Source organism: Cygnus atratus, chromosome 1, assembly GCF_013377495.2.
Source record: "Cygnus atratus isolate AKBS03 ecotype Queensland, Australia chromosome 1, CAtr_DNAZoo_HiC_assembly, whole genome shotgun sequence".
NCBI classification, from domain to species: domain Eukaryota; kingdom Metazoa; phylum Chordata; class Aves; order Anseriformes; family Anatidae; genus Cygnus; species Cygnus atratus.
The window spans coordinates 180,008,580-180,035,444 of record NC_066362.1 but is presented as its reverse complement, the minus strand read 5'-3'; the positions used below and the strand labels follow the sequence as shown (position 1 = coordinate 180,035,444).

The 26,865-nt window shown below is 44.8% G+C and overlaps 1 protein-coding gene across 4 annotated transcripts; it reads right to left on the bottom strand.

Annotated features, from left to right (window-relative positions):
- Positions 1-1,423: 1,423 nt before the first annotated feature.
- On the bottom strand, positions 1,424-26,792 carry SETDB2 (SET domain bifurcated histone lysine methyltransferase 2). 4 transcript variants are annotated; one of them, XR_007708781.1, is made up of 17 exons: positions 26,555-26,749; positions 25,546-25,605; positions 23,117-23,239; positions 21,662-21,727; positions 20,900-21,002; positions 19,850-20,188; positions 17,726-17,845; positions 16,810-16,979; positions 16,168-16,396; positions 14,167-14,251; positions 13,108-13,213; positions 12,004-12,335; positions 10,704-10,792; positions 8,683-8,800; positions 8,354-8,414; positions 7,753-7,960; positions 6,369-6,991 (listed from the first exon to the last, which is right to left on the bottom strand). XR_007708781.1 is itself a non-coding variant. In XM_050713330.1 (15 exons), the coding sequence occupies exons 1-14, from the start codon at positions 26,568-26,570 to the stop codon at positions 8,683-8,685; spliced, it is 2,184 nt and encodes a 727-aa protein (XP_050569287.1). In that variant the 5' UTR covers positions 26,571-26,749; the 3' UTR covers positions 7,012-8,414. The 4 variants fall into 4 exon arrangements, 1 of the variants encoding a protein (XP_050569287.1); XR_007708779.1 differs by lacking the exons at positions 6,369-6,991; positions 7,753-7,960 and adding an exon at positions 1,424-1,529 and having other exon boundaries at positions 19,622-20,188; positions 26,555-26,792; XR_007708780.1 differs by lacking the exon at positions 7,753-7,960 and having other exon boundaries at positions 19,622-20,188; positions 26,555-26,792.
- Positions 26,793-26,865: the final 73 nt, after the last annotated feature.

The window sequence follows — 26,865 nt, the reverse complement described above, 5'->3', positions numbered from 1 at the left end:
CTCTTGGGACAACAGGCGGTGGGAAACAGGCTCCCAGCAGTTAGAGCAAGGGGGAAAAAAGGTTTGTTTGCCCTTGAAAAGTCACTAACAAGTCATGGCAGAAGGCACAGAGCTAACAAAAGAATTGTCGAGCTTGTTCATCAAATATATGCTCCAACAACAGCCCCAAGAGCAGGCCAGCAAGTCATGCCCTCAACACGAAACTCCTTTTATTTGGAGGATGCTGGCTGTTCATAGCAGTGTCTGCCTTCAGCTAACTCTGCCACACGTGGGTCTGCAAGTCAAGGAGACAAAATGGCTTTCCCCAAACTCCTCCGGTGCCTTCCAGGAGTTGACAAAAAACAAGGAAGAAACACCAATTCCTTAGTGCAAAAAGGATGCAGCAAAGCAATGTGAAGAGGCTTACAAATGCAAATAGGAGAAAAGAGAGAGCCGAACACAGGAGACTTTAACACTCTCTCGATGAAGTAGAGCGCTGACATGAGAAACACCATCTTCTCTACATCCTGGAATCCACTCCCTGGACATCTATCCTCTTTTCCTGGCCATAACCACTCAAGTTTTAATCGTCCTTCTTCACACAGCCTCTCTTTTCTTTTTCCCAGCAGCCACAAAAAGTTAAAGGCAACCTACTTCTTCCACTAAACAGTCTAAATGTTTCTGAAAAAGCCTTTAACCCCACCCCACCCCCAGGAATTTAGGGCATCACTCCACACATTAATAGCAGAAGTTTTACTTTGTCTGTGGTTTCTGTGCAAGTCCACTGCAGAAATCTTCAATTTCCCACTCCCACTAGGTGCGATACTCCAAACACCAGAGATGTCACCTCTGACAGCCCAAAAGCCTGTAGGATAAGAGTAAGAAAAGTCTGTGTTTACTTTCAAGAAATAAGATTTGGTGTTAAATTACTCCAGTGACAGAGAAGCAGTAAGGCCCAAGTACAAAACAGGCAGGAAATCTCACAGCCCAGCAAATCTTGCACATATTACTGTGGCTTTCAACAGCCAACTTCTGCCTTCATTGGTTCCACCTCCCTTCCATAAAATGGAGGGGATAGTCTCAAGTGAGAAGAACACCAGAGTATAAGCACATTTTTTTCTCCTGGCTCTGCCACAGAAACTTTACTTAATCTCAGGCAAGCCACTTTGCCTCTACACACATCTGTTTTTCCCCACATCCTTCTATATCTTGTAAGCAAGGTGGGGTAGGGACCGATTTCTACTACCCGATCTATACAGTAAGCATCATAACATCAGTCTCAAAGCTTAGGCATTAAATAAATGCAACAGAAACAAGTGGAAATGTATAGAAATATTAGAATTAGAGAGGGATAAGCCAGGGTTTGAATGGTTGGCCCCCCAAGCAGGGCAGAGTTCTGTGTAGCAGGTCAGTACCTGGAATTGATGCATACATAGGCCCTGCTCAGGCCTAGTCAGAGGATCTGTCCCTGGGAAGCTGGTGAGGAAGGTGCTGAAGCTGGAGCCTGCAGTCCCTGATGCTCTTCCAGGCTCTGTGGAGAAATCTTGGTGCTGAAAGATAACCAAGGACCGTCGGTCAAGGTCAACCCCTGGGTTACTCCAGGGCCTTTGCCAGACCTCTGAAGCAACAGAGGGAAAGCTCTCGCCCATTCCTCACTGCAAGAGCAGCCAGCCTGCATCCAGTGCCCCATTCAGCTCAGTATCCTGCCACCAACTGCACTTTTGCTTTGTCCCTGTGCTCTTCCCTAGGTTTCTGCTACTAATTACCATCAAGAATAGGATGCAAAGCTAAATGGGGCTGTGGATCCAGCTGGCTGCTCCTAAGTAAGAAAGGAAAGGCTAAGGGCATGGTTCCAGTTTCAGTTTAATTACGTTTTGCCTGAACAACCACTCACTTTTTGACACCCCAGATATGTGAGTGAAGGGGCAAGAAATCATTGTTTCTCACTCAGCTCCTCCAGTAACACCCATGATATCACAAATCTGTTATTCTTTCTCGTGCTGCCTCTTTTTCAAGTTGAAGAATCTGAAACTATTTAGTTATTCCTTGTACAGAAGCTGCTCCACATCTTTGACCATCCTCATCACTTCCCAGTCTCTTTTCTACTCCTGCAATAGCTCAGGAGGAGCTCTCTGTATTCATTTTTTTCTGAACAATTCTTAATATTTCACATATTGGACTGCTTCTGAGCATGGACCTGTCACTTCCATAGAACAACGTATTGTAGACCTCAGGCCTCTTTTCTACATGGTAGCTGACAGACGGTACAGAGGGCAGTGTTACGACTGTTGACCTGACACACACATCGTCTTCCACTTATCAGCGCTGGATTTTCTCAGCCTTTATTTTATAGTCAAATGACTCAGAGTCCTTCTGCAACTTTTGACAAGCGGCTTTCACTTTCACACAAAGTAAGGCAACTAATTCATCTGTAAGAGCCACAGGCTCTTCGACTGCCCTCCACTAATGAAGGAGGGGATAAAGCTGTAAAACAGAAGGTCGAGGGGAAGCAGTCACGGGAAGGAAACAGCCACGTGTCTCAGGATGCTTCTCTGATCCCTGTGCCATTTCCTACCAACACGCCCTATTAGTTTTGCAACAATGGCAAACTGGAAGAAAGCAGTAAATGAAACAGAAAGTAAAAGGGGATGAGAAAAGGTGATTGTGCAACTGCCAAGTATACCTTGCTGAAACTTTACTCACTTGTTTAAGCATTTCCTCTCCAGAAGCGATTCAGAAAGCATCCTTGCAGGTACACAAACTCACATTACACAGAAAGAACCAAAGGCAATAAAGACCACCCAACATCTCTGTAGCAGGGTGAGGAGAGCACAAACTCCCTGACTTCCAGCATGCTGCCAGAACCTGGTGCCCTAGCTGCTGTTCTGCTCTCCTCTCAGCGTACTGAAGGAGTTCGTTTGCTGAAGCAGGGGGAAAGACAGAAAGTACCCCAGACTCATGGCTTCCAACCTTTGCACTTTGTGGGGAAAGAAGCAGTACTGCTCATCTATTAGCTGGGCACAAAAGTTCTGCTCTCCCCCCAGATGTTAGCAGCATAAAGACATCTGTCCTTTACAAGGATTTTAGAACAAAACCAATGAAATCCATCTTCCCCTCCACCTTTTATTTGATACATAGATCTAAGGCATGAAAAAGGTATTTTCTTTGAAAGGTAGCCACGTCAACACACCAATCCCAGTGATGGGGATGACAGGAAGGTTCCTCACCAGCCCTCAGCTCTCACCCTTTCCAAGATGCTGGGGAGCACCAGCACTGGAAGCCGTTAACCACTCCCTGAAAGGGAACTGGGAACGTTCTGGGAACTGGGAGTTCCCAGAAGGATGGAGATTCTCCAGTGTTTAAATAAAGCACGATCTGCTGTGGTAGAATGGCTACGAACCTGGTGAAGGGCTTGGACCACAAGTCCTTTGAGGAGCAGCTGAGGGAGCTGGGGGTGTTTGGTCTGGAGAAGAGGAGGCTCAGGGGAGAGAGACCTCATTGCTCTCTACAACTACCTGAAAGGAAGGTGTGGGGAGCTGGGGTCGGCCTCTTCTGTCAGATAACTAGTGATAGGACTAGAAGGAATGGCCTCAAGTTGCACCAGGGGAGGTTCAGGCAGGAAATGAGGAGACATTTCTTCTCAGAAAGAGCAGCCAGGCACTGGGACGGGTTGCCCAGGGAGGCGGTGGAGTCACCGTCCCTGGGGGTGTTCAAGGAGAGGCTGGACCTGGTGCTTAGGGACGTGGTTCAGTGGGTGACACTGGTGGCAGGGGGTTTTTTAAGGCTCCATTTCCCCTCAGGGCTGCCGAGGGGCTGAGACCCAGACACCGGGGGCACAGACGCCGCCCAGCCCCGAGCCCCTCAGGAACCCCCGGGGGGGGGGGGGAAGGGCCGCCCCCAGCCCCTCTCGGCCCCGCGCTCCCCTCAGGGAGGCCGGGCTCGCCCACCGCCGCCCTGTGGGGGGGGGGAGCTCCGCCGGGCACCCCCCTCCCGCAGGGCGTGGAGGCGCCCCTGTCCCCCCCCCCGCGCGGCCGCCCGGTGGTACTTACCGCGGGGGGCTCGCAGGCCGGCCCGCACCAGCGGCCGCTTCCGAGCGGGGGAGGGGGAAGGGGGGAGGGAGGCTCGCGGAAGTGGGCGGGCCCAACCGGAGCGCCGAGCATGCGCGCTGCGGAGCACGCGCTCGGCGGCGCTGTGGGGGGTGGGTGGGAAGAGGAGAGCGGGGTTAGGCGGAGGGGGCGGGAGCCGCGGGTCACGTGGGCAGGGAGCGGCTCTCGGCACATCCCCGCGCCTTCGGGCGTGGCGGCGCTGGGGCCGCGGGTTCGAGTCCCGCTCCCGGCAGTCCCGGGAGGCGAAGCCCCATCCCCGGCCTGAGGCCCGGAGCCTGCAGGGGAGGCTCTGCCGGGGCCAGGAGGACAAGGACGGGCCTGTTCCAGAAGCTCCTGCTTCTCCTCGCCCCATAGGCTGGTCCCCTCCTGCTGATGGTGCCCCCCAATGGGTCAGGGTGGTTCCCTCAGTGTGGGACAGCCTGCGGCGGATCCCTGCTGGCCTCCTCACAGAGCCCTGCTGCCAGCCCAACCCTCCTCCTGAGGGAACAGGGCTGGCAGACGCTTCCCCTCATGGCCCCGACGGGCTGACAGGGCGTCCCAAATGTGTCACTGCGTGGGCCCGTAGGTGTCTTTCACCTGGGCCGTTTCCGCCCGCTCCTCCTTTGGTGCTGGTGCTCGGCGTCTTCAGATGACATTCTGCTGGCGACATGAGGGACCGCACTCACAAATACACAGAAACTGAGCTGTGCGACAGCAAGCAGAGGAACCGTGTCCCAGTTATGGCTGGGACAAAGCTAATTTCCTTCACAGATGCTTCCACAATGCTGTGTTTGGGATTCGTGATGAAAACACTGCTGATAACCCACTGATGTAAGGTTGCAGCAGAGCAGGGCTCACACGGAGCCAGGACGGTTCACGGAATCACAGAGTTGTAGGGGTTGGAAGTGACCTCGAGAGATCACCGGGTCCAACCCCCCTGCCAAAGCAGGTTCCCGAGAGCAGGCTGCCCAGGTAGGCATCCAGACGGGCCTTGAATATCTCCAGAGAAGGAGACTCCACAACCTCCCTGGGCAGCCTGTCCCAGTGCTCTGTCACCCTCACTGTGAAGAAGTGAAGGAAATGACGGTTCTGCTCCTCGTGCTGCCCTGCCCGCAGGGAGCCTGGGGGGCACCAGGAGGGGACACAGCCAGGACAGGTGGCCCAAACTGGCCAAGGGGATGTCCCACAGCATGTGGCAGCATGCTCAGCGATAAAACGTGAGGGAGAAAGAGGAAAGGAGGACGCTTGGAGTGATGGTGTTTGTCTTCCCAAGAAAGTGCTGCGTGTGCTGAGCCCTGCTTTGCTGGGATCGGCTGAGCACCTGCCTGCTACGGTTGAACGAGCACTCTTGCAATGCCTATTGAACTGACACAGCCATGATCTGCAGAGGATACTCGCCAGGCACCTTCTGCAGAATCCATGCAAATAAAATTACAAAAACAAAATTGCAAAAACAAAACAATAATTAAAAATGTACCTTGTAAGGTGTTTTTAAGTATACAGGCTATTATCTCTGGCCTCAAATGTTGCAGTCACAAGCAATGAAAGCATCAGACTGTGAGGGGTGTAAAAGCTGGTTTGCAGCAGCAGAACCTGGTGTATCCTCACGTGCAGAAGGAGGATGAAGCACCCCTTCTGAACACAGAGCTGATAAACACAGCCAGCGAAAAAGCTCCATCATACCCATTATGTAGAGTAAAATCCACACTGACAACATGCTCGTGGATAGTTGCAGACCAGGTATTTTCTCTAGCAAGAAACAGAGGGTACTCTGCCTTTAGATGAGAGCTGGGACTGGAGACCTCCAGCTTCCACCTGGTCTGATGAATTGTATCCTATACGGAGATCTCAAACCCCTGAGGCTGGAGCTCTGCTCCTCCAGGCCAGGGAGAAGCAATCTCTCCCCTCCCCACGCGGAGCTGCAGGCAGGGCAGTGAGGAAGCCTCAACTCCAATTTCTGCACCAGCCCTGGGGGCTAGTGGGAGAGAAGAGCTGAGGTTTCATACTTCACAGAACCGTTCACAGGTCTGATCTCTCAATGAAAGGTCCATTTTTAAAAGGTTTAAAACTCCTTGTACGTACTGAGATTGTTGAGAAATCTGAGAACATCCTGGAGATACAGGTAGCGCTGGTGACCCAAGCATGAAATCTTTCATGCTATGGTTTCCATTATACACCATCACCCCCTGCTCCTTCAGGTTAACACATTTGAGCATGTTTTGGTGCATACTTACCAATACACACACACACAACATGCATTCAGGCAAGTAAAATTGAATGCAGAGTTTAACAAAGTTGTACTTAAGAGTGAGTTTAATGCTTGTGAATGGAGGGTCCCTTCCCTCTTGCTGTGTCCTCCTGCTCCACCAGAGAGATGAGATAGTGCTTCTAGAAGCACCTCTGTTTTCCTGGTATCCATATGCCCAAGGCAGTAGGTGCAGAGGCCTCTCTCCCTGTATGGCATTTTTCAGGTTGAAGAAAATCCACTATGAACTCCCCCTCCCTCCTTCCTTCTCACTATAACGTCACGACATTAAAGCTATCCAGCCCCTCCACCTTGGGACATAGACCACGCTCCTGTTTCTCTCACCAGACCAAATCACAGACATATGCAGCCTCTGTTTCACGTCACAGCCACGATACCGACGTGTGACCACGCAGGGAGCTCTTGAAAAACCATACGGCAGCTGTAGCGCTCTTAATAGTGGTTACTGAGGAACCTGCATGGGAATCTCTCAGAGGTGTCAATGAGTAAGTGAACAAACTTTAGAGGAAGGCATCTGGTGGGTGATGTGTGTGACGAGCTCTATACCTCTCCTCTGAGCTGCCTTCACATGTTTACGCTTGCGACATTTCTGTAAGGATGCTCCTGGGCTGTAGTTTTGGCTGTGCCATGGAAGAGCAGGTTCACCACGGGGTGCGTCGCCCTACAACACAGGCCAGGGAGCCAGTTTCAGCCCTGCTCTGGAGCCAGTAAAACAGGAAAACCAGTGACAAAAAAAAAATCTGCTAATGGCTGAGCAAATACCAACAGAAATTACATGTGATCAGCCATGCACGGCCTCCAGAGTATTCTAACAACGAGAAAATTCAAGCTTCTGAAATTCGTGAAGTTAAGATGAATTCCAGGCCCAGCTTAAACTCCCCCTTCTTTGCACAAGGCTCCAAAAATATTCAGAAGCCTGCATACCCACACCTTGCTCTTTTCCAGGAACAGCATTACACACATGGCATTCAAGAAGGTTAAGGGCCTGGTCCCACACTTGGGTCGTAACAACCCCACGCAGCGATATAGGCTTGGGGAAGGGTGACTGGAAAGCTGCCCAGCAGAAAAGCACACACAGGTACTAGTAAACAGCCCGCTGAATGTGAGCCAGCAGCGTGCCCAGGTGGCCAAGAAGGCCAATGGCATCCTGGCCTGCATCAAGAGCTCACGTGGCCAGCAGGACCAGGAGTGTGACTGTCCCCTTGTATACAGCACTGTTGAGACAGCACCTCGAATGTTGCGTTCAGTTTTGGGCCCCTCAGCATTAGAATGATGTTGAGCTGCTCAAGCGTGCACAGAGAAGAGCAACAAAGCAGGTGAAGGGACTAGAAAAAGACACGAGAGGAACAGCTGAGGGAACTGGGGCTGTTTAGTCTGGAGGAAAGGAGGCTGAGGGGAGACCCCATCGATCTCTACAGCTACCTGGAAGGAGGCTGCAGTGAAGGGGGTGGGTGTCTCTTTTGTCCGGTGACAAACAGGAAACAGCCTCCAGTTGCACCAGCTGAGGTTTAGATTGGACGTTGGGAATAATTTCTTCATGGAGAGGTCAGTGGTCAAGCAGTGGAATGGACTGCCCTGGGAAGTGGTGGAGTTCCCATTGCTGGAGCTAAGGAGATGTGTGGACGTGGCCCTAAGGGACACGGTTTCAGGAAGAGGCTCTGGAGTTCAAGGTGATCCTGAGCACAGAGCAAGGACAGCTCTGGCTCACCTATCACCCAGTACACAACAGGGCACTGAAATGAGGCCCACTGGATTTCCAAGGATTTCACTGTGTGATAAACATGGACAGGGATGTAACCATTTCTCTGCGGCACCAGCAGGACTTGCCCAGCTCACTCTGTAGCGTGACCACAGCTCTCTACAAGACTGTTCTGATCCATCTTACCACTGGATTCAGCAGGCTTAGGTATATTTAAAACATTCTTAACCCCCAAAACAGACAGGCTTGCATTCATATGAGTCTCAGAAAACTGTGTTTTGCTAACTCATCATTGCAGGAGGGCACAGGAAAACATCAACTAACCATTGCTCTGCACCCATCAGGTTTCTGTTGCAGCCTAGAGAGAAGCATGAGTTCTTCGAGCCTGTGAAGGAAAAGAAGGGAGGGGAAAGATGAGGAGCATAGAAGTAATCTAAGAAACGGCTGATGCCTGTTCTAAAGACAGATACTTCTATTCCTGTAAACCATAAAAATGCAAATTAACTCTAAGTTTAAAAAACAATCAGATAAAAGGCATTTTTGTTCAATATAGTTAGCACCACAGGTTTGTTTAAGTGCACTGTTCACTGTATAGTCCCTTCCAGCATATAAATGTCCAGGTACATGAAGTGTTGACAGTAGAAAAGCTTGACCTATAAGGTTTTTTTCCTGCACATCTGAACTCCACACTGGCAGGAAATCTCCATCTCTGGCATGCTTCCAGCTTCATAACCATAATCCCACGTGAGTTCGGTTCCAGCTTTCACATGCCTAAGAAATAAAATATTTGGTCAATTCATTTGAACTCAGTGAAACAGGACTGCGTTCACCATTTGTCACCAACAACCCACACGCAAACCCCAACAGCGTGTGGGGCAAAAGCATCATGCATGCAGCTCAGAGAGAACCAAGAGATATAAGGAGTCCCTGGTACACGCTGCTTTGCCTATCAGAGCTATGGAGAGTGCAAATATCTATAGCTAGAAAAAAAGAATTTATCAAGCAGTATAATAGAGCCAGAGTCTAAGCAACCAGCTCTAACTTCCGGGCAAATTCTGGGGGGAAAAATTAAAAGAAAAAAAAGGAAAAAAGCAGATAAGTGAACACATCTAAACGAGAGCACAGGCAGCTTTGTTCTTTTTACTGTGTACAGCCCATCACTGTGGTTCAAATAGATCTCTAGGTGTATTGAGGATGAAGGGGATCATCTTTGGCTACATTTTAATGCAACTGCATCATTCACGTGCCCAAACCCTAAGACTCAAAGTTAAACACACGATCCTCAAGAACCAGCCCTTGTGACAAGTATATGAGAGAGACGATTTCAAATGTGGGAAATTCACTGCCCCGAACAAATGCCAAGTTAAATACTAAGATGCTGAGGCACAACCAAGTGGAAAAAACAATAAAATACGAGTATTACAAACAAGAGAGTAATTCTCTGATATTTCACAGAGGGTAAGATATAAGTGAAGTTCAGTGAATTATCAGGCAGCAGGCTGAGAACAAACAAAATGAGGACTTCTCAAGCGAAGCATAACTGCAATCTGGGACTTGATAAACTTAATATGTTCTGGAAGCCAGAAACGTAAAAGAAATAAAAACGTGACTGGGAAAGTTCACAGAAGATATAAAATTAAGCTCAATTATCCAGATGGAGCCCTTAATGTAGAAAAGTTGCAAAGGGGTGACTGCCAGAAAGCAAGAGGACAAGCCAAGGGAACATTCCTTCAACAATCATCTTCCGCTGACCACTACTGCCTCTATCCACTGACCTCAATCCCCACTACACATTTCTTTACTGAGTACCTGAGCAAGAAAGATTCTAGCTAAACCACAACCTTTATATTTCAGAAGCATTATCTTCAGAGCTCTTGGAAGCCCTCCTCACAGTGCAATCCACAGCATGTGCGTCAGCATGGGACCAGGGGCTGGGCCTAGGGTTGCAAAGCTCCACAGAGTACCAGTGTTCTCCAGGATCCCTGTTTGTCTGGACTAAACTCTCCTCTCTGTTATAAATTCTCACCTAGCACTGCCGTTGTCAAATCCATCAGCTAACTTCAGTCATACAGTTAATCTTTTCTTTCCTGGGTTTAACTGCTTATCTCCCCTTCCTGCCATCCAGGAGGAGATGGCCACATTTTTTTTGTCTTTCAGAGGAAGTTCCACCTGAGTACCTTACTGCCACTTCCCCAAGACACACTGCAGCACACAGAACGAGTCAGCTTGTTGGGCTCACAGAGAAAGCGCATCAGCCTTAAGAACCTGTATGCTCTGACCCTGCCCTCTGGGACACAGCTCTGCTGGGCATTCTTTGAGGCACAACACTGAGACCAACGAATCTTGGCTTTCTAAAGAACCATGAAAAAAAAGGTTAAACCTATTTTTCCACTGAAGATGGCAATGACCAAAATGGATGCATCAAAAGTCATTTCCACTCTTCACGTTGATTATTGCTAATGAGTTTTTTTTATTCAGTTTGCACTGAAACAACTGTATTCCCCCAGTCTTTAGTGAATATTAAGAAGTCACTGGTAAGAAAGCAGTTCTACAGTTTCATGACCTAAATGTCTGCACCCTTAACATAACTTTTTCTTAATAATTAAGCACTGTTTTCTTCCCGAGTGCCTTGAAAAAAACACATTACATTTCCAAAAAAATAAAATAAAATCACCTGTTTGTGAAGAAAGCCACCCATGGGAAACTTCTGTTGTGAGTCTCTACAAACACGCTCTGTGCAAACAGATTTGGGCAGCAGCTGTGCTGTGAAACAGAATAGATGAATTAGAAAGAGTAAGTGACCTGGTCCTTGGCCAAAAGACCTGTTTTATGTCAAGTATGTCACCGTTAGAGGTAGTTCCTTCCTCCCCTTTTCCAGTCAACACAACCTCCATTATTCAATGCCACTACCACTATTTTTTTTGCTTTAACTATACCTCTTTAATTTGATTTTTTTTTTTTAATCTCCATCATATCATGGAAGTACCTTTGCCTAGGAAAATCGAGGTCATTTATCAAGCTGTCCTCCAGTAATTTATGGTGAGGAATCGTCTTTGATTCGGGCCGTACTACAAATAATCAGTATGTGACAGATGTTTCTCAATGTCAGTCAGGGGAGCAATTAATAGATGAAATGATTGCGTGCACTGGCGAAGAGATGAGATGCTAAAGGTCATTCAGGTGCATGCAGGAACACAGGTATGGTGATGGGTGAAGAAGGAAGGTTTCAGCAAGATGCACTATGCCAATCTTAGCACCATACTGCCTCTGCAACGAGGAAATGCTCAAGTATATTCAAGATTTTACACTAAAATACGTATCGATGCCAATGGAGAAATAAGTTATTTGCTGAGCACATCCAGATGTATGCATAAAACATTCACCTTAGTTGGACTTTTGTTGGAATTCATTGCTATTTCTTGAAAAGTCAAAGTTAAAAGACTTACTAACCAGATATCTATCCAAGCATGACAGACCACTTTCTTAACGTGTGATTGAACTATAGAGAAGTTTCCTACAAAATCCCAACACTTACCTTAAATCAGCATAAGCCAGAATTTACAATGCTTTGGGAACAAGAAATGGGGCTGGGAGAAGGCTGGTAGTTCAAAATGTGCTATTTGATCTCTGGACAACCCCTCTCTCCTCAAAAAGAGGTGCTATTCTAAAATTCAGGAAACAGGTGTCACTCATTACTTGGAAATATTTCGCTCTGGAACCTGGTGGTGCCAAAAATAGAGCTAGTATGTACCATGCATTAACTTATGGAAGCACTCACAGCTGGCAGGAGCCTACCTGCTGTTCTGTCACTTCAGAGTGCAGGCAGTGCCCCAAGCTGCCCTCACACGCACCTACCACGCATTTGGGTTATGTCAGGACAGATTTTTTTGCGAAAGCCTTCCAACTCATGCAAATCCATCATTTATTTATATCAGCTAAGGCACGTAAGACAACGCATGCAACTTCTTACTTACGTTAAGAAAACGACCCACATTCCCTTCTTTCGTGGCATCCAGTATATAAATATTTTCTTCGTTAGCATTCTTCAGAAGCGACCCATCACTGTCAACCTCCTTGCAAAACGTGCCTTGTTTTGACTGCCTGCAATTCTCCTCTTTGTGGTTAGCTTGTTGGGGAACATTTTTGGATGGCCTCATAACACGCGTGTCATTCAGCACATCCGACTTGCCACAAGCAACACCCTGCAGAGACACATTCTTTCTTTTGCATTCTGCACTGTCCGTGTCAGCAGGCTCAGTCTGTCCAGTTTTCGTGGTATGGTCTTCCTTCTGCTGCTGAATGGATCCTGTCAATGGACATGGAAGTTATTTTTCAGTATTGCTTTGAAGCAAAAGCCTTTCCCTTGTTTGGCCCTGGCCTCTTATCCACCCATCTTTCTTTGTTCTCCCAAATACATTCAGCTTCCTCGCTATTTGCTACAAAGCCTTAACGCAGCTGCCCTTTTCCACACCTTTCATCACTTCTCTATCAAATTACTACGTTTCCCGTTGCACTGCCTGAAGCACTTGCCCAAGGCTCCTGTGAGTGACCTAAGTCTCTCCCTTCTTCACAAATCCCACTCCAGACTGATTTCTTTTGCGTGGCATTTTATCATCGTTCTCCTTAATTTCATTCCTGAGAGAATCACAAACTAGAATTAAGACAGAAACAAGACGCATGTGCAAACAGCATCAGTTTCACATCGTCTCCCAGTGTTGAGTGCCCCCCACCCTCCCCCTTACATCCTTTTCCAATTTTGTTGACTGGTACACATAGCGGGTATGACAGCAGTATTTGTGGAAGACCAGCTTCCCCACAACTGCCCTGCATTTGAAACTGTTCTACAGACTGTTCACCAGGGCCCAAGATCAAGTTTGCAGGCAAAAGATTGCCTTGGACCAATGAATGGGCTGTAATATGCAAGGCAGCAATAATTTCTGTACTGCTGAGCTCCGTTAAGACAGCCTAAGCACTACGTGGACATCATCACCCTACTCTGAGAACAGGCCTGCACACATGCAAAGCCCACAGTTTACAAGTACACTACGAGTGCAGTATTTACAGCTCTGCAAACCTACTTTTTCCTTTCTTTGTTCCACTGGTTAGTTTTGTTTTGCTTGACTGATGAGGCTGAGAACTATTATCTTCATCTGAGCTGGCACTGTGCACCAGTGTATCAACTTCCTTTAAACAGAATAAAAAATAAGTGAAAAGGCTGTGACGTACTGTTGCTGTATGCAACTCTGGGTCAACACAGGATAACAAATGGATTTTAGGACTCCAGGGCTTAAGTTTCAAACCTACTTGGCTATACACACGGCTATGACTGAGTTCCAAAGGTCCAAACATTTACTGCAATGCAACATGCATCTTAATTTCAAGTCATCCTTCAGAATAACCTGGAAGGAGCTCCCCATTCAGTATAATATTTACATTAAGTAAATAAGTGCAAACAATCTCACCAGGTCTTTGTACGTCTTCGTTCAAGCTGCTGAACCAAAGCCCAAATATGCTTTTTACATGGTTTCAATAAAACAGAAGTGGCAAGATTTCTCGCCTCCCACTACAAGAAGGCAATCAGTTATGGGAGCACCAAAATGCACAGAACTGCCACATTTTTGCATGAAAACATCGTGTGCAATGGAGCCTGCAGAATAAGTTCACACCAGCTTCCTTCCTTTGCATGTATTTACAGCACTTGACACCCTGGGGCAGATGAGATTCTCCCAACTGTGCCGTTGAGCTAACTCCATCCAGCTCTTGAGATTTTATTCCCTTCTTTTCCTGCTATGTCACTTTTCAGGGAGACATCACAAAAATACTAGCACTAACCCTGCAATTAGCTACAACGGGAGATGGAGGTGGAGAATCATTTATTGAGACTCTTGGCTGGAGCACCAGTGAAGGGCGAGGATGGAGAAAGGAAGGATGCAATTAATGCCCTTCTCAGTGAAAGTGTTGAAGGGACGGTACTGGAGAAGGGATAGGGTATAGCTCCCAGCTCAGCTCACAGCGTGACAACCTCACGAAGAAAGTTTGGTAGAATTTAAGTGTGTAAGATGAAAAGGTCAAAATTGACGCTTATATTCAGCACAGTGAAAAAAAATCCCTCTTTTAAAGCCACTTATGATTATTACCATTTGTAGCTGGCGATTACGAACAACAGCTATTCTAGTTCCAGGCCTTCTCACCGCTGCAACACTCGAATTCCTTGGGTGACCTCTGAGCAGAAAGTTCAAAAGGAAATCGCGAAAGACAAGATGACACATAAATAACTCCCACAACACACATTTCTCCAACAGTCTCTAGTACATTTAGAGCAGACCACGCCAGGACCTGCAGTCTTACTTTCACCCCAACTGCTTTTTGAGGAACTGGGTTAAGTTTTCAGTAGTGTTTATGAAACAGTTCAGCACACTTTTTTTGAGAGATAAGCAGCTGCTTGTACATCCTCCTTCAGTACTCCCAAGAACCAAGCTTTCTGCTAACTATTATACAAAATTACCTCAAAACACAGCACCTACAGAGAGAGTTTTGCCTTTTTCCTGCCATCACTTTCAACACTTTTGACACTGTAGCTTTCAAACAGGAAAACAAAAAGACGCGGGGACAAAGGATAGAGAGAGGGAATTAAAACGTGGCAGACATAGAAAATACTCTCACACAAAAGAACTTCACATCACACTCTTTCACATCAGGAGAAGGTTGAGGAAGGATGGGAAGCAGTCTGCCATATATACTTAAAACATCAGAAGTCACGTTTACTTTGATTGTATTTAGAGTGCAGTAGAAAATCAGTTTAACCTAATCAGAGTATCCATCCAGCATGTAGCAATAAGTAATAGCTCCTATTTAAGGAATTCTTCAAACTGAAATATTTACATGTATTTTCTTGCCATGAAAAAACATCGTATTTCTTTGGTCTACCAATAATGGCCAAAAAATGCTATTCTTTAAGTCTTCCTTAAGATTTAAACCCCTTTGTAAATTCAGAAGTTGCAGTTGCCATAAGAAGTTGTAATATTTTAATATTATTATGATTACGCTGTTCACCGTTTTAAAGGCATCCTGCTTGGGTGAATGACATGTAGGGCTTAGCCCAATAATATCCTCTCAAAAGTTTTTTCAGGTCAGCTGGACTGGGTTTTGTTTTCTTTCAGGAGCCAGACTAGCAAATTCTTTTTGTGTCACATTTTTATATAGCTCCCATGTAAAACATTAATTTCCTTTCCTGAGAATAAAAATGAGATTTAAGGTAACAGTGGAATAAAAACAAATTTAATATCATGCTTCCCTACAATTTAGAGGGGAAGCACTTAGTAGAAGTAAAATCCAGCAGATCACTGATAATTACGTAACTTACAAAATTATTAATTAATTAAGTTTACAAGATAATGAAATGCAAGTGAGAATATACTGGTAGGTATTTTTAAATATGTCTATCTTTTTTACATGAAATGAGCAGTATTTGCAATCATTTCTGGGCTGTAAAAAGAAACAGTTTACAAAGGAGCGTGGCAAAGCAAGGAATAAAGTTTAAGAAAACATGCTCCCCACTTCCTTCTGAAAAGGACTACAGCATGATATTGACAAAGCCACCCATTATTTTGCTGTAATTTTATTCTAGGAGTCTTGACAGGCTATGAGACCATAAATTGAAAACAGGATTAGAACTCCCATGTAATTTACTGCAAAAGGAAGTCTGTTGTCAGACTCCTTACAGAAAGGGTTGAAACTAGCAGGCCAGGTTATGTTACAAAGAATAAGAGATTTAGAAATTGAGAGCAAAGCTCGGGACAGTTAGTGGCTAATTTGTTATCAAATCCTTCAGTGTCATCAAGTATTTTTTAATCACTTCACTCTTTACAAATTAGCATAACGATTCATGCCCTGAAGAGATCACGTACAAATGGGATTTCTAGAAAATGATAAGGGATACACACCATAAAGGAAATTAGCATATAGAAATTACTCTGTCCCACTAGAACAAATTAGGATTTAACCAAAAAATGTTGAGAAAGAAAAAGAAACATCCTCTGGCTGAGGGCATTCAGTTCTACAGTAAATTGTATATAGGACTTTCTAGAATACAAGACCATAAAGTTTTGCTATTCTTACATTTCCTTGGGTAAACTTACTCAGATGATTCATCTTCATTATCCACCGTCTGAGACAAAGATTCCTGCTTCTCAAGAACATGATCTTTGACAGTCTGCACTAGTTCAATCTCAGAATCTGAGCAACTAGAGTCAAGTTTCCTTTTTTTGGAAAAAAAGCCGTGCCTGCTGTCATTCACAGCACTCTCCTCTTTCTTGTCTTGACTGGCACCTCCCAATACTTGAGCTTCAGTTCTGCTCATTAATCTGCCTGGAAGAAAAATGACTTTTTTTTTAAGATTGTTTCTTTGCTAAGATGGGTCACGCTGTATCAGTTCTAACTTATACGAAAGGCAAGAGCATTATTTTGAAAGCAAAATTTCAATGCATTTATACTGAAGGAAAACTAGCCCTGGCATAGGATGCATGGACCTGTGAAGGGAAAAAAAGTCAAGTCTGAGATGGGCAATGCTCCAGAACCTTTTGAATTTGTCTGGCACCATTACATCGCAGAGTTCTTCAAAGTTCTTCTGTCTGTCTGATCATCTGCAAGTTAAGATCATACTGGCTCACTTCTCTTCCAACACTCTATTTCCTTGTTGGGTTCCCAAAGAAATTCCAGGGCACAGGCCACAGGGGAGGGAGAATTATGCTACAAATCTTCCCTAGGTCACCTTCTGTTACCTGAGTAAGTACAAACAAACGTCCCCTTGTCGATATCATCTAGGCAGCGGACGCCCCAACCCTTCTTCTCTGTGTTGAACACCTGCAGGCGAACTTGAATGCCATGCTGTACAACTCTGTTCTGACACATCATCTTGTCACACCTGCATGACACGCTACACTCATAGATTCTGTCACGAGAAAACAAAAGAAAACACAACGTAAAAGAATGCATTACCAAAGCAAAGTTGCCATTATAAATTTCCCTCCTGAGCGCTAAGTAATAAGGCAGTTGAATGAAAAGAAAGACCCTGGCTAAAACCGACTGTGCAGTGCTCTGAAGCTCATGACTACTGACTCACCGATTTTAAGAGTCAGACAGATTTTTTATGAGGACACAAGAAAAATAAATGCTACTTTTTTATTTTACAAGAGTAAGTCACACAGGTGCAGAAATCTTTATGAAGTACCTCATTCTATGCTTGAGCAGAGTTTAGCAAAGACAACCTGTCTGCTGAGACCTCACTGTAGCTGTCAGGAGTTTTAGGATTTAAACAAATGCCACTAGAAGAATTCGCAACTGTGCTTTTTTCCATCTGTCTCTGGGTTCACTGGCAGCTTTAATCCTGTACCCCAACCAGAAGTCAACGTTGCACAGCAACAAGGACTGAAAAGGGAACAATATTATTGGGAACAATAATTTGTTTCCTCCATCACCTGTGCACACACACAGGGCACCGTAAAAAAGCCGTAGTAAACTGCAGTACGAAAGTGTTTTTTCCCCCATCGTTACTCAAGTCAGTCATTATTTCTGCCCAAACCATCCTGACTTGCCAGTAACATTGGGACAAAAATGGAAGGTTTCAGTAACCCAGAAACACTACAGGAGTAAAGCAAGAGTATACAAGTAAAATAGTAATTATTAGTTCTTTCTTACCCACTAGGAACAGGCCCTTCCAGTCTTTTATAGCTGTATCCATGAGAAGTTTTAGTACTTGGAGACAGAGAAACTTTATGACAGCCTCTTGCAGTTAGCTGTAGGCATGCACATTTTGACCTAGAAGATAAAAGTAAAACATCACATGGAAAACAGAATCTGTTTGAAGCAGTGTAAATCAAGTTTACATCATTTAAAACGTACTTGACTATATGCATAAACATATTGTTTTATTTTTAATTACAAACGGGACGTAATCAAATTGATTGAATGAAGGAATGAGAATGACCTGTTCTGGCACAGCATCCTGGTCTGCTAGCCACTACTTCATCACCTTCCTCCCACCCTAGTGGAGGAAGTGAAGAATTCCACAGCGCCCATTGAAGAACTCCAGCAGCAATGCTGACTCTCACATCTTATGACAAATCCAAAGACTCGCAGGCTTTGTGCAAGCAGCAACTGGACAAATCCTGACTCCCCCAAAGTATCTCAGCTCTTGGGGAAATTCAGCACACAGAAGGAGCATGCTATCTGCTAGCTGTTCCCCACTGCTCTACGTAATTTGAATTTCTGAAGCTTCATTAATATACTGCACGCCAGTATCTGCAACTGCCCCAGCTATCAAAAATACAAAACGGATTCAAGAACAAGGCAACACCTCCAGGCAGAGATCAGGTTAAAGACAAACACCCTTCAGGGAAGTGGACAAATACCCCGCAAGAAAGTGGGCAGCGTTATTGCTAAGCTCAGATGTTAACTGTGGCAGTTTCCCGCAGAGCAATACGCAGTCCAGAGCTACAGGGCTTCAGAAAGAGATAGTAATGAGCAACATCATTGGAACATTTTAGGGACGTGGTTTAGTGGGTGACATGGGTGGTAGGGGGATGGTTGGACCAGATGATCTTGGAGGTCTTTTCCAACCTTAATGGTTCTGTGGTTCTAACTGTCCAGAGCATAAACGTGTCCTGTGACCATGGCGTTTTACAGTTGTTGTTTAGGAATGAGGAAGGATGGGACGTAGAGATGGCGAATGGGGGTTTCTTCCTCTGCTTTAAGTAACCTCCCATGGCTGATCTCCCCAGGCTGCCCAGTCCCAGCCCTGTAGGATACCATCCTAGAGGGACCTGCAGCTGAAGTAGTCATGAAGAATCCCTCTGTCTGCCAGAAAAATGAGCCTTCCTCTGCTAGGACACGACTCTCCCTTCCCCACTCCTTTCCCAAAGCCAAGATCTGCTTTCCAGCTCCACTTGAAGAAGCACTGCCCATTTGGGAAGGAATATAAAGGAACATAATCCTTCTCTTGCTCGTTTCTTTCCCTACAACAGATGCTGGGCAGGTTGGAGCACCCAAGTTCTGGATGAAACAAAGACCCAGTTGTTTCAGTCAACACAGAGCACAAGACAACTACTGCAGATATCCCAGCAGCATTGGCCCTTCATTATTTGGCACTGCTTTGTACTGTGCACCTTCACACTTCCAACATCCCCCTAACACTGACACATCATACATTACACAGAATCACGGAACTGTAGGGGTTGGAAGGGACCTCCAGAGCTCACCGGGTCCAACCCCCCTGCCAAAGCAGGTTCCCGAGAGCAGGTTGCCCAGGTAGGCATCCAGACGGGCCTTGAATATCTCCAGAGAAGGAGACTCCACAACCTCCCTGGGCAGCCTGTCCCAGGGCTCCGTCACCCTCACCGTGAAGTTCTTTCGCATCTTGGTGCGGAACTTCCTGTGATCCGCCTTGTGGCCATTACCGCCTGTCCTGTCCCCACAAACCACTGAAAAGAGGCTGGCCACATCCCTCTGTCTCCCACACTTCAGGTATTTATAGACATTGATAAGATCCCAAATGCTTTCCCCATTGTTTGCCTGGGATTCAACTTTTCCACTTACCTATCGATGCAGCCATCTGTGCAGTCACACGAGTCAAGAAACATGGTGGATAAATTGTTGAGATAATACCCACGGGGCCACGATGCCCTCCGATATTTAAAATAAGGTAATCGCGCGCGGTCAATATCATTACAGAAGGAGACGGGCACAGACTCAGCTCCATTGCTGATATCAAAGTCATACACAAGGGGTTTGGGGTTTACAGTGTTCCTGCCCAGCAGTACGTACGTGTTGAAAGAGAAGTGATCAATAAATAAGAAATTGCATTCTGTTTCAAAGAGGTAATTTTGCACGTCTTGAAAGCTTCTCAGACTCCTGCCACAAGGAGCTTTGTAATTCACATCCAGTGTTTTCGAAAGGCAGTCTGCTTTTGCGTGGCGTCTTTCAAAGTGAAGCAGGATTGGGATCTTCAGAGGATTTTCACCTTTGTAGGAGCTTACTGCTCTGTTGGTGAGACACGCACTAGAGCACTTGTGGTTCTGATACTGGGGGCTTAAAGGTACACATTGAATTTCACTAGATGCTTCCTTGCTCCCTGAATCCAATTTTTCCATCTTCTCCTTTTTGCTATTTCGAATGAAAAAAAGAAAAAAATGGCATCTCAGACAACCAGTAAAACAATCCATCTTCTAGTGGTTCAGCATTATTACTGTAGGAAAGTAACAGCCCACTGCTGGAAGGCCAAGGGTTTCACTGAATGACTGTTTGCATCATGCAACATGGCCTGACACCACATGAAGACACACAGCGCCATCCCAAATAAAGGACAGCAGCAGCTCCTGCCTAGAAAGAGCTTACATACTAGAAGATAGAAACAACATTTATAAAAAAGAATTAAAAAAACCAAGGAACAGTACTTTTGCCTCCATCTTCCAGCTACTACCTGAGCATAACTACAAAGACTCATTTGCCTAACAATCCACAGTCTGTGAAACCCTGAGAACCGAACTCAACACTTTTAAGTCCCAGCCCTGGTAGCCCTGGAAATACTCATGGAACTTCATTCAGAACTGAATGCCCCGTTTTATTCTGCAAGGTTCTCAGGTGGCATATTAAACAAGTCTACTCAACACCTCAGGTTTTGATCTTGCAGGCCATCTTGGCCATGTAGGCCAAGTTAAAAATATTTTTACTTTGAAAATTGTCAGGATTCAAAGTTGATTTTAAAACAATGGATTTAAAAATACCAGAGTGAGATTGAATACTCTCTCAAGTGCAATACAGACATGTAGACTAACAAGCTTTGCTAAACTGGAAGCATTAAATAAATACACTGACCTTTGAGAACCTTCTGCCGAGTTTGCAGTGCTGGCATCTGTAAGAAGCTGATGCAATTTAGGTTTGATTTCCTGTGCACCATCCCCATCAACCACTTCGCTTGCTGAAAAAACGTGGAATACAAGCAAAAACATCGTAATCTAAATTTATAATCAAACTTACTTCCATTATTGAAGAGCGAATTGCCAGAATACATTAAAGACAATGCACTGCTATGAACTAGAGCTAGCAGAGCATGCTGACAAATCCCCTACTAAAAAGAAACTACTTTTTGAACTTATACAGAAGTAATGCGTTTGCATAAAGATGTGTGTGAGCAGCTCTCACTCACACACACACACTCCTGCTTTCTCTCCTGTTTCTTTTCTCCATCCCCCCTTCCCCCTGCCATTTCCCTTCCTCCCAGCCATTCCCTTGCCCCAAAGGAGGAAATTTAGGTTAGGTGTGCATCGACAAATGTGAGACAGAAATGCGTTGTAAAGATCTTCCCCCTCTTCACCAGCCACCACATGACTTGTGCATTAAAATCTCCCACGTAGCTTTCAAAATGCACAGAGGTAACACACATATGAAACATACAGATTCTTCTTCACTATTTGAGGTAAAAGGATGCCACGGTTTAGGTTTTTTTCCTCTGTTTGCAATGCCAACGGGCTTCTGAGATTTATTTTATTATTTCAAAACCAGGAAATAAACTCCTGGTACGTAAAACAAAAGAAATTCAAGCCACATAACAAGTAAATACAATCAAGATGCACATACCGTTTGTCAAAGTCAAAAGATCCCCTAGATTAGCTTCGTTCACCAGTGCCCAAGCCTGCCAGCATTCTAGGTTACAAAGAAACAAAACAGATATTAAGCATAATTTAAGTAATAAGGACAATGACCATAGGGACTGCTAAAAGGTAAAATAAGCCTTAAGTCCTCCAGAAACATCGTTTCCTGACTATGCTAATCTAGAGCATTGCAACACTCAGACTATTAGAAACTTTTTGCACTGCATCCCAATACACACATCCAGGAGCTGCAATGAAGTCACAGCTCACGTTAGCAATTGTGAACCAGAACTGAACATCCTCTGCCTTGTGGAAAGCTGCTGGAATGCTTTTAAACACGCCAAGCCCAGCAGCCTCCAGAGGCAGTAATACATGTAAATACAAATTAATGTAAGTTTCTCTCTTTACTTTGTCACTAGATTGGTCATCTCCCACCAAAAAAGGGCTGAATCTTGTCAGGCCAAATTAATGCTACTCGTAAGTTGCTGGGCACGGCCTTCAGACTGTAAAAACGTTTAAAAACGTTTAAAAAAACACAAAGACTTGTTCTGCCTCAACCTGTTGCCCCATGCAGTAAATATCACAAGTTGACAGAAATGACAGTAAAATCCGTATTAACAATTTAGCTTTGAATCTTTACAGAACAAAGCATAGAACGTACAAATTTAAGTACATCACAGACTCGTTGCATCATCTGGGGATTAAAGTTCAACTTCTAGCTCCGCAAATCTGGAATATTTCCTCACAAAAAATCAAGACATAGGAACTCAAGTTCACAAAAAAACACAGCACCAATTTAGAGCAAGCACCAAAATGCAGAGTTTAAAAGTGTCTTACACTGCTGTGCATTTTCTTGCACAGAAGAAGCAGTAAGTTGCACAGATTATTAAATCACCGAAGTAAATAAAAATGAAATAATTTCTAAGTTAAATAGACCAGTTAGAAAAACAAAACAAACAAAATCACCTGTGTACTGCTCCAGGCTTACCAAACTCCCAATTTTGATGCAGATAAAGAAAACTTATTACCACGAAAATCAGGAGCAATCTTATAATGCATTACTGTTACCAGTTTCTCCAACATGAAATAGTACTTACAAGTCTATCATCTCACTACAAACCCATTCAATTCACTGAATCAGCCTTAAAGGCTAAAACTTTTGAAGATGAACAAAGCACAAGGCACTGGAGATATTTCATTACTTCTCAAGAATAAACATTCCTATTCTGTGTGCATAAAAAGAAAAAAAAAAAGATTATATGGCAAAATGCATCTGAAATGTTGGTTTTTTTTTTTAGGAACATTTAAAAAATTGCTTAAAAAAGCCAACTGCTAAGGAACAAACTCAGAGATCTGAATTGTGGCAGGTATCACGCAGCCCTACAAGAAATAGGCCACAGCTCAGCTGCAGTCCTGCTGAACCATTACAAGGATTTCAAACCTTGGTTTGTGGCAGTTCCATTCTTGATCTTTTCCTTTAGCAACAGCAGAACTTCTTGCACCTGCTCAAATATGATGTCTACTCTTCTATTTCCCATTTGGGTCCAAAATGCCTTCAAATCACCTGAAATACAAATTTCCATTTACAAGTCTGTACAGCTCCCAAGAAGTCTAAAAAAGAAGAGCAGCTCTTAATGGACTTTTCAAAGGCTCATAATCATTTCAGTGGGATGCAGGGGCCCAGCACTTCTGAAAAATCAGGCGAGAAACTTTTTTTTTATTTTTTTTCTGAAAGTCTATGCCTAACCCTAATCATGAAAACAAAACAGAAATCTAGTGATGAACTGGAATGACTTCTGATGGTCCATGAAACTCCTTCAAATAATTTTTCAAGCACGTCTACAAAGGGTGCTCTGGAAGCCTTTCTCCAAATACTAACAAATTAGTTCCACTATGAATTAGTCATAAATGAAATTCATAAAAGTGACAAAGGAGAGTATTTTCAACTGAACGAACTAAACATATTACTAAAGAAAAATTTGGATTTTTTTTTAAAGCAATAACCTTCCTTAGCTATATAAGATGATTGTCCTGTTCCCTCGATCTCTTCAGTAAGCTTTCTAGGGGAAAAAATGCTGAACATATTCTCAGATAACAGCAGTTTGACAAATTTTGCTTACCAAGTTATATTAGTTGCAGTAAATAATATTCCACTTATATCATACCTCCATTAGAAATATTTAAAAGAATATTTTGCTAAAAGAATTAAAAAAAAATTAAACCACCAATTAGAACCTGATTCGTCACACCTCGTCTCTTCCAAGCATACGTATTTGTGGTACTAAGCCCATTCATGAAAGCTGTTGTTAAAGTATTAGTACGTCTTTGGCAAGGACACTAAAAAGAGAATATGATTCAGTGTGTCACCAGACCATGCTAGAAAATGGAACGTACTCTCTGTTGTGGTTAACATTTCTCTTCTTCAAATATCAAGCACAAAAGAGTAAATAAAACCGTTTTCCCACTCCATTTCAAGAGTCCACTGTCACCATCCTAGGTTTATCGTCTACTTTCAAGATGACAAGTTTCGGCTAGGAGATCAGTGATACCACCCCAGCTGTAATGAGAAGTGGCATTCTTGTCAAGCTTGCAAAGAAGTATTTCTTCATTTTTTCCTTATCAGAGAATGACTTCCATTGCTCAGTATAACAGAAACTGAGTAACACTACGTCAGTAGAGAGCCAGTGGTTACCCACAAAAGCATCACGACAAAGTCAAGAAAGTAACAATCTTTTGTCAGCAGCAGTTAAAAGCCTAACATTAAATATAAACAGGAACATAGAAAGTACTTTACTTGTAAAATGACTGATCTGGCACTAACTCTCAACACTATTTAGTGAGCTTTTATATTCCCAGAAATACTAAAAGAAGGCGGAAAGAGCAAAGTCACACTACAAAAAAAAGGCCACAATGCCTCTTGGAATCCCACGTTACTGCTCCAAGAACCAAAGTGCGCCCTGGGCCATTCCCACCCTTTTGCTGTGCGTAACAGTATCACAAATTTAAAGTACTGAGAAACAAGTGTATATAATACCCCCGTTTAAAAAAACACATTCAGAAATGCTAGTAAGAAGTTCCACCATTGCAGATTAAAACCGTTGCCATTACGTCTCATCTGTTTTCAGACACTGCAATATGGTTATTGTATCTGGATAGCACTGGTGGACAGACCACTTCTGAGGATGGATGACAGAACACAGTCTTTCATTTCTTCGCCAGTTTTAATCTTGTGTAGGCCAAAAGCAAACAGACCACATGGTTACTACGTGCGTGCTTGTCACTCACCTTGGAAACGCTCCAATTCTCATGCTGGAGTGCTCTGAAACTCCAGCAGCAAAAGCTTGGTTTTGCACGGAGACACCGCATGTGAAGCTCATGGTATCATTTTCCATTTCAAAAAAAAAAAAAAAAAGGAGATGTCCACACCATTCAGGACAGGGAACGACCAGACACAGGATGGGTCTATTTTGTCAGCCTTCAAACTGGTCTCACCAGTTGGTGACTCAGGGCGTGCACTGACATCTGGTGGCAATACCCTAAGTCAGCTTTAGAAGTATTTCTAGAGGGATTTTCTTTTCCCCTCTATAGGATCTTTGTGGCCATCCCTTTTTTTTTTTTTCCCAGCATTGTGTGGGAGCAGCTAGATGTTAGAGCAAGAAAAGAGGAGCCAAAGCCAGTGCTACGTATGCCAGCTACCAGTAAAATACTTGAGTGAGTGTTTCCTATGGAGTACCTGTAGGACTCACACACATCTTATTTATACACCATGAAAGGTAAAACTATTGTCATCCGTGTACCATTTTCATACTAGAAGTGGTGCTAAATATATTCCACCTTCCCCTTTCCCTCCATAAGTCTCAATTATACTACCTTCATTTGTCTCTTTCCTGGAACTGGTACGATTCTCCTCTTCAAGGCAGTTGTACAGCACTGCAAGAGGTGCAGAATGGACACATTAAGAGCTCAGGTAAGAAATGAAAACATTTGTTGGTACTTTTTCAAAAGTTATACAAGGGGATACCTACAGTGGGAAACGGTGAGAACACTGTGGGAGAAAGGATTATAGAATCATAGAATCATTAGGGTTGGAAGAGACCTCCAAGATCATCTGGTCCAACCATCCCCCTACCACCAATGTCACCCACTAATCCATGTCCCTAAGCACCACATCCAACCTCTCCTTGAACACCCCCAGGGACGGTGACTCCACCACCTCCCTGGGCAACCCGATTGTGGTGAAACACCCATCCCACTTTCAAAGCTACGCACCAAAACCTAGCTGAAGAACATTCACAGGAAACAAGCGGTGAGGACCATTTTTTAAACATACATAACTTATCACCCTTAAAACACAAAGCTGTGATGAGGTGGCCCATACGATCCAACACGTTCAGCTAAACCTAAAAACCACCCGCTTCCTGTTAGCTCACATTTCTCTTTTTTTTTTTAATTAACGTTGTCACTACAGTTGTCACTACAGTTGTCACTACAGCTGTAGAACAACAAAACTTGCATACTCAGGAAAGAAAAATGCCTGTTTTAGGTGAGAAATTTACCGAACCTGCTTCACAACAGACCCAATACAGAGCAAGGATCTGGCGGACTAAACAAAACACCAACTGAAGGCGCTGTGTTTCTGACCGTCACCACAAACGGCACAGCGTGGCCCAACATGTCACAGCATGGCACACCCCCTGGCACACCAAGCCCTCAGCCTGCTCCAGGCAGCTCCCACACACCAGCCCCACGTGTGGGCGCCTCAGCCCCTAGGTCTGACTGGGGACAGAGCCTCAGCTCATGCAATTTCCTACAAAAAAACCCTCCTCACAGGACGTGCCTGCGGGCTGTCGGAGCATGCGTTTGTTTATTTAAGGCTTACTTCTTTCGCCTTGCATCTGCTAGGGCTGCTCTACCCTTCTTCCCGTTCCTCCTCCTCCTCCTCCTCCTCCTCCTCCTCCTCCTGAGGGCAGCCGAGGGCTGAAACAGGAGCAGATCATAGAATCGTTAGGGCTGGAAAAACTCACGGCGCTGCTCCGCTGACACAAACCACCTCAGAGCCTTTCGGGGACCCCGTCGAAGTGATGCCGGCCGCCTTCCTCCCCCTCCCCCTCCTTTTCCTCCTCCCCCTCCCCCTCCTCTTCCTCCTCCCCCCCGTCAGCCGCCCCGCCCCCGCCCGCCAGGGGGCGCTCC

Excerpts from the sequence above, each read along its gene's own strand:
- SETDB2 (XM_050713330.1), bottom strand. Across the intron at positions 21,728-23,116 it reads TGGAACTGCCACAAACCAAG|AATGCTGGCAGGCTTGGGCA; the intron begins GTTTGAAATCCT and ends TTTGTAACCTAG. Across the intron at positions 21,003-21,661 it reads TCTTTTGACTTTGACAAACG|CAAGCGAAGTGGTTGATGGG; the intron begins GTATGTGCATCT and ends ACGTTTTTTCAG.